This window comes from Oryzias melastigma, linkage group LG11 (assembly GCF_002922805.2).
Source record: "Oryzias melastigma strain HK-1 linkage group LG11, ASM292280v2, whole genome shotgun sequence".
Taxonomy (NCBI): Eukaryota; Metazoa; Chordata; class Actinopteri; order Beloniformes; family Adrianichthyidae; genus Oryzias; species Oryzias melastigma.
The window spans coordinates 19,342,953-19,357,553 of NC_050522.1; the positions used below are offsets into that span (position 1 = coordinate 19,342,953).

At 39.7% G+C, this 14,601-nt stretch overlaps 1 protein-coding gene, 2 long non-coding RNA genes and 1 other non-coding gene across 5 annotated transcripts in view; all 4 read right to left on the reverse strand.

Moving 5' to 3' along the window:
* LOC112159682 overlaps positions 1–6,042 on the reverse strand; it is an 11,899-nt gene extending 5,857 nt beyond the window's left edge. Inside the window, exons 1-2 of one of the 2 annotated variants that reach the window (XM_036214317.1) lie at positions 5,683–6,042; positions 3,284–4,226 (exon numbers count right to left, since the gene is read on the reverse strand). In XM_036214317.1, the coding sequence (XP_036070210.1) occupies positions 3,284–4,214 (931 nt within the window). In that variant the 5' untranslated portion in view covers positions 4,215–4,226; positions 5,683–6,042. Of the gene's footprint in view, positions 1–2,356; positions 4,227–5,682 lie in introns of those variants that run through there. The other variant, XM_024259305.2, reaches the window with a different exon arrangement.
* Positions 6,043–7,045: 1,003 nt separating this feature from the next.
* On the reverse strand, positions 7,046–9,034 carry LOC112161646. The gene is made up of 5 exons (XR_002921926.2): positions 8,727–9,034; positions 8,050–8,109; positions 7,779–7,830; positions 7,493–7,559; positions 7,046–7,418 (listed from the first exon to the last, which is right to left on the reverse strand). It is a non-coding gene; the product is annotated as an uncharacterized LOC112161646 (long non-coding RNA).
* Positions 7,606–7,737, reverse strand: LOC112138573. Its single transcript, XR_002917813.1, has one exon. It is a non-coding gene; the product is annotated as a small nucleolar RNA SNORA9 (small nucleolar RNA).
* A 5,121-nt stretch (positions 9,035–14,155) lies between the features above and the next one.
* On the reverse strand, positions 14,156–14,601 carry LOC112161655. The gene is made up of 2 exons (XR_002921929.2): positions 14,524–14,601; positions 14,156–14,358 (listed from the first exon to the last, which is right to left on the reverse strand). It is a non-coding gene; the product is annotated as an uncharacterized LOC112161655 (long non-coding RNA).

The following is a 14,601-nucleotide window of genomic DNA, read 5'->3' on the forward strand; positions in this document are numbered from 1 at the left end:
CCAGATTTTTACAGAATCTTTGTCACATAAAGTGTCCAGAAACGGGATTCCAGTTTATCGCGGTGGCACTCTCCAGCTAGATCAGAAGAGCGGGAGCAACTCAACCGAATGAAGAAATCAGTGAGGGTCACAGAAGATTTGGAAAAAAATAATAGATAACAGGCAATAAATCAGTCTGTAATGATGAGATTTTCTCCTTGCTTATGAAATTCCAACTTTATTGAAATATACATGTCTGTTACAAACTAACCTCTAATTCAAATGTGCTTTTAAAGCAAAACTATTTACTCAAAGGCTCTGGATGTGTGACCAGATGAGCGCTCTGCAATGGAGAGGAGTGAAAACAGACCATATAAAACCTCAAAAAGATCATAAATCTACTGTTATTAAAAGGAAGTTTCATTGCAGAAAAAGGGAGAATTGTGTTGAATAAAGACAACATCTTCAGTGTTTGATGGTGGACTTCTAAGATGTTAATTTGTTTACTACCACATGAACAGAATACAAGAATTTGATCATTTGTGTGTTTTTGTTTTAAAAAATGATCGTAGTTTACTCTGAAAGGCCCTTTAAAGGAAAAACTGCTAAAGAAGATGGTCCACATTATTAAGCAATAACATATTGTGGCTGAAATGTATTTTTACTACACTCTACTATTGGCCTATTTATAAATATTCGTTGAATCATGCATGTCGTAAATACTTGTACTCAAATTTCAGGAGCAGATCCCGAGCTCCTCTAACAGTGTCAGTAGTTACGTAACAGAGTACTCTAACTACTCTAAGTACTCTAACTAATTAACTACTTTCATCCCCGCCTTACTTTACAGTTTATAAATGTGGTTTAATCAGCCGTGAGTGATCCTCGCTGGACATCTCAACCCCTCCCGTCTAGTGTTCCAAACAGGAAGTACCCGCTGGTTTCAAGACGACCAAAGTCCCATAGACTTCTTTTGAAAAATACAGTTATTTCTCAGTCATTTTATTTGTCAGAATAACCATTCTTGTTCTTACACATTCTTCTTAACATCCTCTTTCTCATCCTTTTTTTTTCTTCTCTTTATCATGAGTTATAAACTGACCAATCAGAAGCCTCAGTAAACACAAATGATACCCACTGGCCCCGCCTTGAGTGTTTGATTGACAGATTCCTCAAGCGGCTTTCAGTGGAAGAGATGTGGACTTCAAACAAGCTCACTCATGATTGGTGACAGTAGTTCCTGTAAAAATGTGACTCGGACCGAGTCGGACCAATCACCGTTGACAGGTTTCAAAATGGCGGCAATGAAGCCTCGGTGGCAGCTTGGGCCTCATTTTGCAAAGGCCGGAGGTAAGGCATTTTCTGTGGGTGATGTCAAATTTAATTTCACAAGTATTTATTTTGTTTTGTCCAGTGAAATAATATATGTCTGTGATAGGAGCGCACCAGTTAGGATTAAAAATAAAGTGTCAGCGACATGAGGTAGCATTTACAGTCTATGTGTATCAACACTTTTATACTTTATTTGAATCAAAATAGACAAATGTTTAAGTCAGATTCACGTTGTGTTTTCATGTAAAGTTAATATTATTTATAGTTCTATTTTTCTTGTTGCAGTTTTGTACTTTGATCATTCTGAATGACAATGTAATTCAGGTTAGGACGCAATATAATAGAAAAAAACAAAAGTCCAGTCTGATAAATATGTAAATTTCTACACTTTAATCCTATCAATCTTTCTTATCACTAAACAACCTGATTTCATTATACCAGAATACTAGATGAGTCATTTTCATTAAATTATTGCAATTTAATGCTTTGTTATGTTTGCAGGAAGCTGAAGAAAAAAATACATTTATTGCAGTATTTTAACTGGCAAAATACCTGGAATAGTTACTTTCCTGAGTAATTAAATAATTTTACGATCCAATATCTGAAATGTTAAATCAATTACTTTTTGGGCAGTGTAACTAGTAACTATAACGTATTACTTTGTTAAAGTAAGATTCCCAACACTGCCTACAAATATACTGACTTAGCAGTTTTTATTGATCTATTTTTGATTTCCATTCTGTGTATCATATAACAAAGTTAATAAAACAGAATCAGGATCATTAATAACATGATTGTGATGATTTCTTCATATAAAGCTGTATTTTTTTAAGATAAACCTACTTCTAGTGTCTTAGTAAAGCTTATAGTAAGAAGAAAAAGGTTTTGATTGACTGTTTAAAATCACCATCCCAAAAAACTAAATGGTTTGAACCAAGACTTTTTTCCAGCAGATGGCGGTACTGGTTTTATTTTGAGGAACCAAACAACATACTGGATGTCCATGTGTCGTAGGTAGTCAGTGAATCAGACCCAGAGACATAAAGAAAGAGGAATAGTATTAACATTTAATGAAAATCTATAAATGTAGCAACCAGAAAAAAACAAATTTAAAAACAAAGGATTCCAATATTGAGCCCAGAGGAACACCTTGATTGCAAATCTTGGTTATTATTAGAGGCTTTTCCGAGTCACAGGGAGAAACTCTCTTAGTGTTGATTCCAAAACATTTCTTTTCTAAGTTACCTAGGGAACATTTATCAGACTCGCTAAGCTGGCTTGGCTAGCTAAGAAGCACATGAACAAATTTAAGGAATTCATTTTCTGTTCCATTAAACATCAGCCGGCGGTGTTTAAACACAGAACTGATGTCAGTCATTCCATCCTTTAGCTGTGTTGGATTACTTCCACTAGTCAGGCACAGAGCTGGAGTCCAGAAGGTTCTGGAACCCTCGTGTTCTCTTATGGGGTCCAGATGGCCCCACCCTTACATTGAGGTGTTAGCCCTTCCATGACAAAGGTGGACAAGACTCCATGTCTGTCATTGGACACCAGTAAAGATTGTGAAAAAAGATGTAAGCGAATTTAAATTTGTCCATAATCTGATTTGTCTATGAATTGTCATTTACATTTTGATGATCCAAGAGTGACTTCATTAAGATACTTTAAATGATTGTTCATTGTGTTCTCTTAGATTTTAGGAAAATTGAACGAATTTGATCAATAATATCTTTTCTTTGTTTTTAGGGAGCGACTTCCTCTTCTGGTTCTTCAATTGTTTCGGCCTTCGTTCTTTCTTAAGTGTCGGAGGACCTCCGTACCCTTTGAGACCGATTGTGTTGGTGATCAGTAGGAACTTTGATGAGGAGAATCCTGCTGCTTTATCTCCAAAGGGAGGGGAAGACTTCTCAAACATCTTTTATGGACCTTTTTCTGAAGACCTGGCGCAAAGACAGGCTCCTCTTTCTCCCATCTCTTTCAGAAGACTTTCCGCTGTGGTGGTGATCAGCAGGAACTCTAGGTGATGAGGAGAATCCTGATGCTTTATCTGCAGGAGGAGCTGAGACTTCTTGAAAATTCTTTTGGCGATTTATTCTGGGGAGCTCTTGCGAAGACAGACTTCTCCTCTTTCTCCCATCTCTTTCAAAAGAATTTCCACTGTGGTGGTGATCAGCAGGAACTCTGAATGATGAGGAGAATCCTGATGCTTTATCTGCAGGAGGAGCGGAGACTTCTTGAAAATTCTTTTTGGGATTTATTCTGGGGAGCTCTTGCGAAGACAGACTTCTTCTCTTTCTCCAGTCTGTTTCCGAAGGCTTTCCCCTGGGCTCTCTGTGGCCGACCAGCAGCTCCTGCTTCAGCTCAAAACTCTCCTTCGACGGGCCGATGATGTGAACCCTGTCACCCATGAAGCACACCAGGTTTGAGCCGGAAATGTTTCCGCTTTTCTCAATTTTCATTAACAGATCCATCCCCTTTGGACTTAGGTCGCTCACAAGAATGTCCTGTGTGCGCAGGTACTTGTTTAGATCAGCCAGGAAGTGCTTGAGTTTACTTCCTACCTCCCTGGAGTTCTTTCCAGATAAAGTTATGGTGACGCTTTCACCGGTCTTCTGAGAATGCATTCTAACATGGCCTTTGAGGGCTTCGTCGAGCTCCCTTTTCCTGAGCTGGTTAGCGTAGCTGAACACATCCACGTCCACAACAATCAGCTCTTCTCTGGAATCCAGTGAGGAGGCAAATCCAGAGTCCAACTCCTTCACTGGAGATAAGGAAGTTCTTGGCCCCATAAGCACCTCCAGGCTAATTTTCATTTCTTTGAGCTCCATGAAGTTTTGACTGACACCCACCTCGCCTCCACCTATATCGGTCAGTGACTCCAGGAGACTCCTTGTCATCTCCATAGTGAACTCAACCTGAGAGCAACAAAAACATAGTCAGCTTTTCTGATTTACGGAAAACAAATATTAAGATAAGAAACAGTTACCAGAATCATACTTCCTCTTCATGAGCAGATAAGAACAATCTTAGGTGGGCTGTGAACTTAAAGTGGACTTTGTCTGATAAAATTTTTGACCAAAACACCTTCACTGAACAATGTTCCAGGGAAATCTAAATAAACCAATGCTACGCGCGCCCCAGACGCATAAGCCAGGAATTCTGGTGTGCGCATGTTTGCATTGACTTTTTAATTAGGGTGTGCGCTTGATTGCGCCGCGTGAAAGCACCTACACACTCATCTCGCAACAGTTGGAAAACATAAAGGATGTTTGTGTCATGTTTTGTCTTCCTACAGAAGTCGTATTAAAACAAAAAATATATTTCCCTCCTCCATTTTTTTTCATTTTCAAACATTTTTGAAAAAGCGCCAGGGAGCCACTAGGCAGCGCTTAAAGAGCCGCATGCGGCTCCAGAGCCGCGGGTTGCCGACCCCTGGGCTAGACACTTTCTTTTTTTTCCCAACATCCTTATACTTTTGTCTCTTTATGACTGGGCCAGATTAGACTATCTCACAGGCTGGATACGGCTTGCAGGCCGCATGTTTGACACCCCTGCTCTAAAGCACGAGTGTCCAACTCCAGACCTTGAGGGCCGGCCTTCCTGCTGGTTTTCCAGAAATTCTGCCTTATCTGCTGCTGATTACCCGGATCAGGTGTGTTTGGCCAATAAGGAACTTCAATGGTAGGTTGGTTGGAAAACATGTGGGACACCGGACCTTGATGCCTGGTCAAAAGTGTCCCCAGGTGTGCATGTGTGAGTGATTGTCCTGAGACAGATTGGCAACCTGTCCAGGGCGTACCCTGCCCCCGCCCAACAGTGGCCCGCACAGATTCCGGACCCCAAAAGTTAGAAACTGGATGGATGCATAAAAAACTAAAGATTTATAGAATCTTTAAAAAGATTTTTTAAGTAATGCTTCTTACACCCCTCATTGATAAATACCTTTTTTGTTGTAGTCATGAAAGAATAATTTAAGAAAACATTCATATTCTTATGAATACTAACATATACTTTAATTTGTCAAATATAAAAGTGTAAACACACTTTGGCCTTCCACTCTGACACATTTTTTTTACTTTAAAAATTTCATTTTATGTTTTGTTTATAAAAAAAACACTCAAATCTTCGTTTTTAGTTTCTTTTCTTCTTAAATTTTAAACCAAACGCTAATACGGTCAAGCTTTAGGGAACGTCGCATCATTCTATTCCTTTCATATGATCACACAACGATGTTACAATCAGGGTACGTCCATCTTCATCTTTTATGTCACAAACAACATAAAAGGAACACATAGAACAAATCATGAAAACAAATAAATAAAATTAGATAGAAGAAGAAAAAAAGTTGAAAAAGGAATTAAGTGAACGCACCTTTGAGCTGAGTTGTGGCTACTCAATCCAACAGAAGAACCTAGGAAAAAGGCAGTCAAAAGTTCCACAAAGGTGGAATTGGGCCGTCCGTGCTCAAAGAAAATACCAGACTGAGTCTAAACAAACCCACAGAACAGACAGAGAGAATCAGGTAAATGCTCAACAGTCTATATTTAAAGAGACCTTTGGAAGGGCGGGTGATGAAATCTAAAAAGGGGGCATGTGGACCATAAGTTTAATACTTTATGACGATAACTTTCAGGATAGCAGACTGTATAATAGCAACCCATTGATAAAGCATTTATAGTCCTGCTCCTATTGTTGCCAAAGCATGGTTGTAGATGCACAAGCTTCAACCTGGATGCACTTTCCTTCTTCTGGCTTCTTCTGGAGCCGGGGTCACTGAAACTGAGGGCTTCTTCATGGATACTGAGTTATATAAAGGGCTACTATTTTGAAATAACAAATTTTGTTTAGTTATAGTTATTTATACATTATTAATAATGAACAACGATACTCCTCTATGTAAAGACTCTGATTTCTCAACATAATTATCAACAATGATAACAAGCCAGAAAACAAATATCAATTTTCAGCACTTTATAAATCTTACTAATTGTTACATTTTTAGATGATTACTTACATTTCATGTGAAAATGTCCCATTTTCACTACGTGATACCATGTTTATCAACTATGTAATGTTAAAGAAAAATCAACTTTAACATTCTTAAACAAATCTTTGAACTAATGACCAAATCTGCAGCATTTTAAACAAAGTTAGTGATCTTTGAACTGGAGTAGGTCAGAGGTCACCTAAACTGATCTAAAATTATCATGAACATATTTTTAAGACGTTTTAATATTTAAATCTATGTAAATGCAAGTGTAATAAAAAAAAAAAGAATAGCAACAGAATAAAGTGTAATTTTAGACGCAGCTCACAAGTGAGCTGTGCTAATTTTAGAAGAGACCTGGGGGGACCTTGTGTGGTCCTTGGGGACCACATTGGGGACCCCTGTTCTGGAGCCTCCAATACAGAGCTCAAGGTCAACTGATCTAGCTTTCTCTTTAAACTCTTCTTCTGATCAGCTCAGGCCAAGAAATTGATAATAGCAAGAAGGATGTTCCTTCAGTGTCACATGTATGGTTTATTTGAATAAAGACAAGGTCATATTTTACATGAAAATGGAAGATATGGGTGAAGTCAGTTGGGTGTGCTAGGGTTTGGGCTCTCCCCATTTTCCCACCAGCTCTTTTCTCTCTTTGGCTTTTAACTCCATCTCTGCCTTTTTCTTCAGCTTCCGTCTTTTGAAATTCAACTTTATTGAAATATACATTTCAGTTACAAACTGATCTCAAGCTCAAATGTAGATTACATTTATTCCATACTCATAGTCCAATCAATAAAAATGAGTGCACAAACCCACTACAATAAAAGTGTTAAAACAGACCATATAAACTCACAAAAAGATTGTAAATCTAGTCTGGATCAAGTATTCTCTCAGAAATAAAAAGAATCAAAATAAGAAATAAATCTTCCTTATTTCATGGTGGTCTTTAATCAGATGTTTGTTTTCTGCCATATGAAAAGAATACAAAGAGAAAAACAGGCCGTGTACATATTTTTGTTTTAAAACAAACATTTATCAGATTAAAGTGCTTCAGAAGTTGGGGTTTGAGTCTTCAAAGCTTTCAGCACAAACTGGTTTTCATCGATGCGCCTCTTGATAAAACCTGCAGAGAAGAAGAGTTAGAAAGCGAGAACTTAATGGAGTGTCAAAAAAAAATCCCTCAAGTCTTTTCGTTACCTGAAATGCTGAAGTCACGCAGGTCACATGACCCCTGTTAGAGGTCCTTCAGAAACGACCTGAAGTCCTGCAGAAACACAGACGTCACCGTTAGAATCTGATCTGCAGGTTTGACATGTCGGAGGTTTACCTATAACCCAGCTGTGCAGAACCACAGCAGGGCCTCAAACCGCCTCCATTACTGTAGCAGATCTACAGGAGAGGGCGGAGCCACGGCAGGCCGAGCCTCGCTGGATGATCTGCACATTGTGTGACACAAAACCACAAATCGTGATGCGTTCGTTACCATTTGGCGTGCCTAGACGTTCATCCTCTGGCAGCAGATCCTCAGCCAAAGCCTGAAAAAAATAGACCTGTCAATAACAAAGAAGAAAGAGGCTGCTGGTTTAAAGACCGAAAATGCCTCACAGTGAGTTCTTGCCATTTTTAGATAAAAATACATTCAACAGGTTAACCATGTAGTATACTGAAAACCACAAAACCTGAGTCAGACGGCACCAAAAACGTTTAACCATTTGAATTTCTACATTTTAAAAATCTTGAGACATAAAACTGACCTGTTTCAAGTCAAAGCAGTACAGACCGGGGTCAGTCAGTCTGGATCTAGATCCCAGATCCTGAAAGATTTCAGCACACTTAGTCAAAAAGATGGAAAATAAAAAGGGCTTGGTTTGAGAAAAACAAATGAAAAAAGGAAAAGCATTCCCAGTGGATTAGGATTAAACCATTTTTAGCTAAAATACACGTTTGACAATTTATTTTCTGCTCATTATTCACAATAATACAAATAAAAAAAGCTTAATTTTCTTTAATGTGTCCATCAGGAAAATGCTTCAGAAACATGTCAACAACACCAAAAACACGATTTTCATCAGTTGCGTTTTAAAATGGAAACTGTAATTTGTTAAAAACTATATTAAACAGCTTCAAAATAGTGATAAAACATTAATCCAATTTATAAAAATGTCATTAATGGGAAACAGTCATTTGTTGGGGGTTCACCTAAAGCCCGGCCGCGGGGAGCCACAGCGGGGCCTCAAACTCCCCCCAGTCTCTCTGGCAGAACATCAGGAGAGCGCGCGGACACGACAGACCGAGCCTCGCTGGAAGATCTGCGCATGCCCAGATTAATTCTGAGCCCGAAGACGCCATATTTAAAAACCGGCGAGGAGCTTCCAGCTTCAGCACGCGCTCAAGAAATAATAGTTTAAAACTATTTCTTTACTGACTTTACCTTTTTATGTCGATGGTGTCCATCCTCCCGCTGTAGGTTCTCCACACAAAAATATCAGAAACTCGAACAGAACTGTCCGCCATGCTAATGCCGCAGATGGTAGAACACTTTCGTCTTAAAATCTTCAGAAAATACTATTACGAAACAAAACTAATAAATAAACAAAATTCACGTTTTTTTCAACTAAAATAATGCCTTAAAGATCACAAATATTTAACATTTACAGACGGATGGACACGGATTTAGCAGCGACGGCATGAAACCAGCTTCCCGGGCTATGGCTTCAACCCGACTAAACGGATCTGACGTAATCTAGATCACATATTGTAGTATGTAGATCACTATTTTATATACCGCCACCTAGTGTGTTGGAGGACGCAGTGCTGTCCTTAGTGTTCAGACTATAACTTTATTTTGTTTCGTATCGGCTAAAACTGTATTATTTTGGTTCGATTCTGTTTTTTCTGTCACTAGTGACAAAAAAAAGATATCTGCAGAGGTTTGGAAAAATGTTTGTCCGCACCTTGGTTTCCATTTCTGCTGCATGTTTGCTGCAAAATTCATTTTTAAAACAAAAAAAATCGTAAAATCTTAAACATTTTTTGTCCTTGATGAAAAAATATTGTCCTGTAAATCTAAACACTGTATTACTAAAAACTGGTCTTCTATCCACCAGCAGGGGGCAGTCAAACACCAAGTATTTGTCACAGACTGTCAATACAGATCTGTTTGTGGAAACGGTTACATAAAAACTACATCTGGGAGCCAAAAATAAAGCTTAAACCTGAAAAAAACGTATTTTCTTCTGTTTTAAATCTTAATCCTGGAGTCAGACTTGAGAATTGAAACAATCAGCTTTAGAGAAAACAGGAACAGAAACCGAGATTATATCAAATTAAGAGTTTTTCCTCAAGTAAACCGTTTTTTTTTTTTTCAAGATCTGTGGTTCTCAAACTGATCAAATGGTTTGTTCTATGTTTTTAACATGTGGATAACTTTTTTTTTTACTGTTCGGATTCTGTTTTATTTTTGGGTGTTCACTTTATTTAAGTGTATTAACAGCTCTGGTGAGGTTAGTTGCTTCTTTCTACAAAGATTCAGGAGCATAAAGTTGTAAACTGGTTGCTTTGTTTCGAAGATGCTTTTATATTGTGAGTTTTGACGACAGATCTTCTCAGAAATGATTTTGGAGGCCGTCAGCAGCTCTGCAGCGTCCTCCTCGTGGTCGATGACTCACAATGATATAGCCTGCAGAGGGGCAGCGGCCCAATCCATCAGCAGACATCCGGCGAGATCCATGAGCTGGAGAACCTTAAAGAGCGCGCTAAAGCTATTTGTGAGGAAGTCTTCTTCAAGCAGATCTGATTCTGTGCATAATTTTGTCAGAGAAGCTTCACAGAAACACGCTTGCGGGCAAATGTTTCTCCAACATCAGTTTCACTTTCTTATCATGTTCAAAACTGAACGAAACCCTCACAAAGTTTGTGTCTCAGTGTGGCTCCAAGTTAGTTTAAAAATTTGAAAAATTTCCCTTAATTAAGATGAAAAATTAGCCAATGTCGTTCTTGATAAGATTATTTTTCTTGCAAGAAATTAAACATATTATTCTTTAAAAAAATATATTTTTCTTTCTTTAGATTCTGCTTTTTCAGTGTAGATACTCTAACACATTTTCAAAACAGCAGAGAGATTTGTCACAAGAACTCCCACGCTGGTGTTCAGCAGCTGTGCACCACAAACACAATCCTGGTGTCAAATAGAAGCAGAGATTCTGACGATTCTGACCCTGTGAGTTTACACGTGGTTGCACCAGCAGCTGAAACCATCTCTGTGTTCCAGGTTTACAACTTTGGTGATTTCACTGTAAATAAAAACTCCTTTGTGTCCTGTAAAAAGTGGTAAAGACACTGTTTGTGTCATGTGATCACTTTTCTGATCATCTTAGTCTGAAAAATCCTGTTCAGAATTAGAAATGGATTAGAAAACACCAAATAATTCAAGGTTTTTGAGTTAGAATGCAAAAGAAATCACCAAGAAGATGTTTGTTATATTTTTAAGAGATTTCCAAATTTCCCTTTAATATACGAGCATGAATATTCCTGTTCAATGTCAGGAATATTAATTGTCTTATCTTGTGAGGAAGTGTTTTTCTGCTCGTTTTGTTTTTATGGTTTTGACCTCGGCTCCGACCTGATGAGGAAGCTGCAGCCTGATCAGAGCAGCAGGTGTTCAAGAACGCCCAGAATAACAGAAAAACCACAAACGCAGCCTCTTCTTCCTGTCATCCTCGACACACGGCTGCAGTGACTCTCATGTCCACACGTGGAAACTGAGGGTTGGTCTTCATTCGCTATATAAAATCTCTGCTGTCTGCTTGTGCTCCTCTTATTTCCTTGGATCTGTTGGCAAATGTTGTAGGTCAGAGGGGAGAAGACAGGAGAGACTGGAGATAAGATCTAGTAGATCTGTGCTTTTGAAGAAGTAAATTAAGTCACAGCATAAAACTACAAACAGTGAAGATTCTTGCTTTTCAGAGAATTTTGACAAGCCCCAAGTTCTTCAGAGGAACAGCTACCATCATTAATCTTCAGGAAGCCTCAAAAAGATTCATGAAGCCTGAAGCATCACAAAGACTCGTGAAACCTGAAGCATCATGAAGATTAATGAAGCTTGAAGCATCATGAAGATTCATGAAGCCTGAAGCATCATGAAGATTCATGAAGCCTGAGGATCACGAAAATTCATGAAGCCTGAAGCATCACAACGCTTCATGAAACCTAAAAGGCATCACAAAGACTCATGAAACCTGAAGCATCACAAAAATTCATGAAGCCTGAAGCATCACAAAGACTTATGAAGCCTGAAGCATCATGAAGATTCATGAAGCCTGAAGCATCACAAAGACTTATGAAGCCTGAAGCATCACATAGACTCATGAAACCTGAAGCATCACGAAGATTCGTGAAACCTGAAGCATCACGAATATTCATGAAGCCTGAAGCATCACAAAGATTCATGAAGCCTGAAGCATCGTGAAGATTCATGAAGCCTGAAGCATCACGAATATTCATGAAGCCTGAAGCATCACAAAGATTCATGAAGCCTGAAGCATCACGAAGATTCGTAAATGCCAGACTCAACATGATGGCATGAAAAAAAAAGAAAAATGAATGTAAGAAACTAAAGACAAGAGTTTGAAAAACACTGAATAATGTCAATCTACTAACAATCAAGCATTCAAAAAATAACTTAATTTTTAAGGCCCCGCCCTTCAAAAATGATACGACTGAACCAGAGATCTTCACTGACGGCTTTGTCCTGATCTGACTTTCAGCTTCTTTAAGTCCACCAGACGGATCCTGATCTCCGCTCTGGACATCGGTCAGATGACTGACCCGGGTTCCTCATTTCTGAAGCTCCTGCTCAATAAAAGGAGGCTTTGGTGGGAGTTATGTAAGCTGTTCTTGTTGGGGGGTTATGGGGGGGTTTGGCATGTGAGCCGGCTTTGAGTAACTCAGCTGACCGCGTGCTCCTGAGTGATGAGGAGGATGAAGGAGGATGAAGGGCGGCAGCTGTGATTCTGCTTGATCACATGAGGATGCTGCAGGAATAGCCCCCCCCCCCCCCACACACACACACACACCTTCACACACCCAAATACCACCAACCTTAATAGTCTGCAGTCTGAGCAGAAACTTGGCTGAAAGCTCCCATAATCCTGTTCACCTGATCCTCTGAAATGAGGCGAATTCTGGGAAGAGTGACTTGCTGTGGCGGCGTTCTTTTGGTGAAAGCGTCACGTGTGGGGGACAATGCTTGGACGCCAACAGCTGATGTTCTCGTGACCTTCATTAACATTTTAATTATGAAGTTTTTAACCAAAATCCCACAATCTAAATGTGTTCAAAACCAATTTTCATCTTGATCTGAAGCCTCTGTTTCCAAAATCTCCTCTGAGGGGGCGTGGCTTTTGGAGCAGAGCTGAGCAGCTCCGCCCCTGATCCCCCCCGTCTGATTATGATAGCGTCTCACTAGAATGTGAAATATTTGAATAATATACTGTCTGGTTTTTAACCCTTAGTAGTCTGGGGCCTTTTCAAGTGTTTTACTACATTTTTAATTTGCTCCAACAATTTACCTTTAAAGCCACTCTTATAAAAATCACATTTTTGGTGAAAAGCTGTATTCCATCATGTTTGCAGCTGAGAGTTTTTTCTGTCTTATCTACGAAACCTGAGGGTTTTGTTAGAACGAGCAGAACTCAATCTGCTCTACAGAGGACAACTAACAGGAAAATTGTTTGTTTTGCTCCTTGATCTTCCTCAGAAACGTTTTACCTTTAAACATTTCCTCCTCTCATCCTCTTCCTCTCACAGGTTTTGACAACATGTTTATTTTATAAATGACTTACAAAAATTCGGTTTCATTTGAAAATATATTTAAACCAACCCTAAAATAATCAATTCATGCTTTGAGTGTTTCTGGTAAAGATTGACTAATAGTGGGTGGAGGTGGTTAACCCCCCCACACACATTTTCACAGCCATGAATGGAACGAGTCCATCGGGGGAAAAGTGATCGGATCGGTCATCGATTGTCCTGTGGAGCTCCTGTTTTCATTCTCAGCGTTCCAGCATGCAGGTATGAGGACGGCATGTTCTGTACCAGCCCTCCCGCCTGGGTTCTGACCCGCCGCTGGGGCTGCTGAGACCCCGCCCCCCCATCCTGTCAGCTCACATCTGCATCACAATTACTGTCTGGTGAAATGGATCGATCCGGAAAACACACAGCGGCTTCCGTTAGATTTTTAAGAATATTTTCATTCATGCTTTTATTTTGAAAAGGTGGTTAGGAAAAAAACTATAAAGATTTGTTTTGATAAAAATTGATCCATAGAGGAGATTAAAGGTGAAGATTTGTCTCTTTTTGAAAGCGCTGCATCCCATTTCACAAAGCAAGTGAAACATGGAGGCGGGGGTGTAATGATGTGGGGCTAAAGTTTGTAGAATCTATTGGGTCTACGGCAGAACAAAAGATCCACCTCTGAACGGTTTTTGGTCAAAATCCGAGTCAGGTTTGGATTAATTTGGGGGAGGGGCTTCAGAAGGATGAAGGTTTGGTAGAAGTTACTTTTTTCCACCATGGTTGTAGAATCCAAATCCTCCAGATAGATCTTTATGGAACCTGCTGGTTCCGGTGGATCCTCAGGAATAAACACGTGAATCTTCCGGATTTGAGTGTTTTTCCACAAACTTTTCCAGGTTGTTTGCTTCATAAAAGTGTGTCCTGCATGTCAAGGTAAAGCCCACCGTGACCCGTAAACACTGGAAAATAACCGGGCAGAGCCGGCGGCTGTGTTTATGTTCCGTTTGACCGTAAAAAAAAAAAAAAACTACAAACAAAGGCGCAGGAATGTGAGTAATCTCCGTCTGTGGATCATAAAGTCTTTATCTACAGGGTTGTTGCTTCATTCAGGGAAACCACGTCTGTGTGCAGCACGCTCTGTTTTCAGGAACAACACATCCCTGACCCGTTTGTCTTTGTCTTTCTGCTCAGCTGGTGGTCAAGCAGTTCTTGGCGTCCAGCTGGGACCAGTTCTTGCATCCTGACTGGAACCGGAGGGATGTGCAGTTCTGGCACCCGTAGAGTCATGTGATGAAAGTGTGAGGGGACAGATCAGGAAGACAAAACTCATTAAGGGGAAAGTGAGGAGGAGGAGGAGGAGGAGGAGGCTGAGTCAGAGTCACGGAGAGAACATCCTGAGAGCAGCGCTGTGCAGCTTTAAGAGACTGACTCACCGCGCCAGGAGAAGATCGTGTGCTGGAAAACTTCTTAGTGACAAGCAGCTCGGACATAAAAAGCTGCTGGACTTTGAT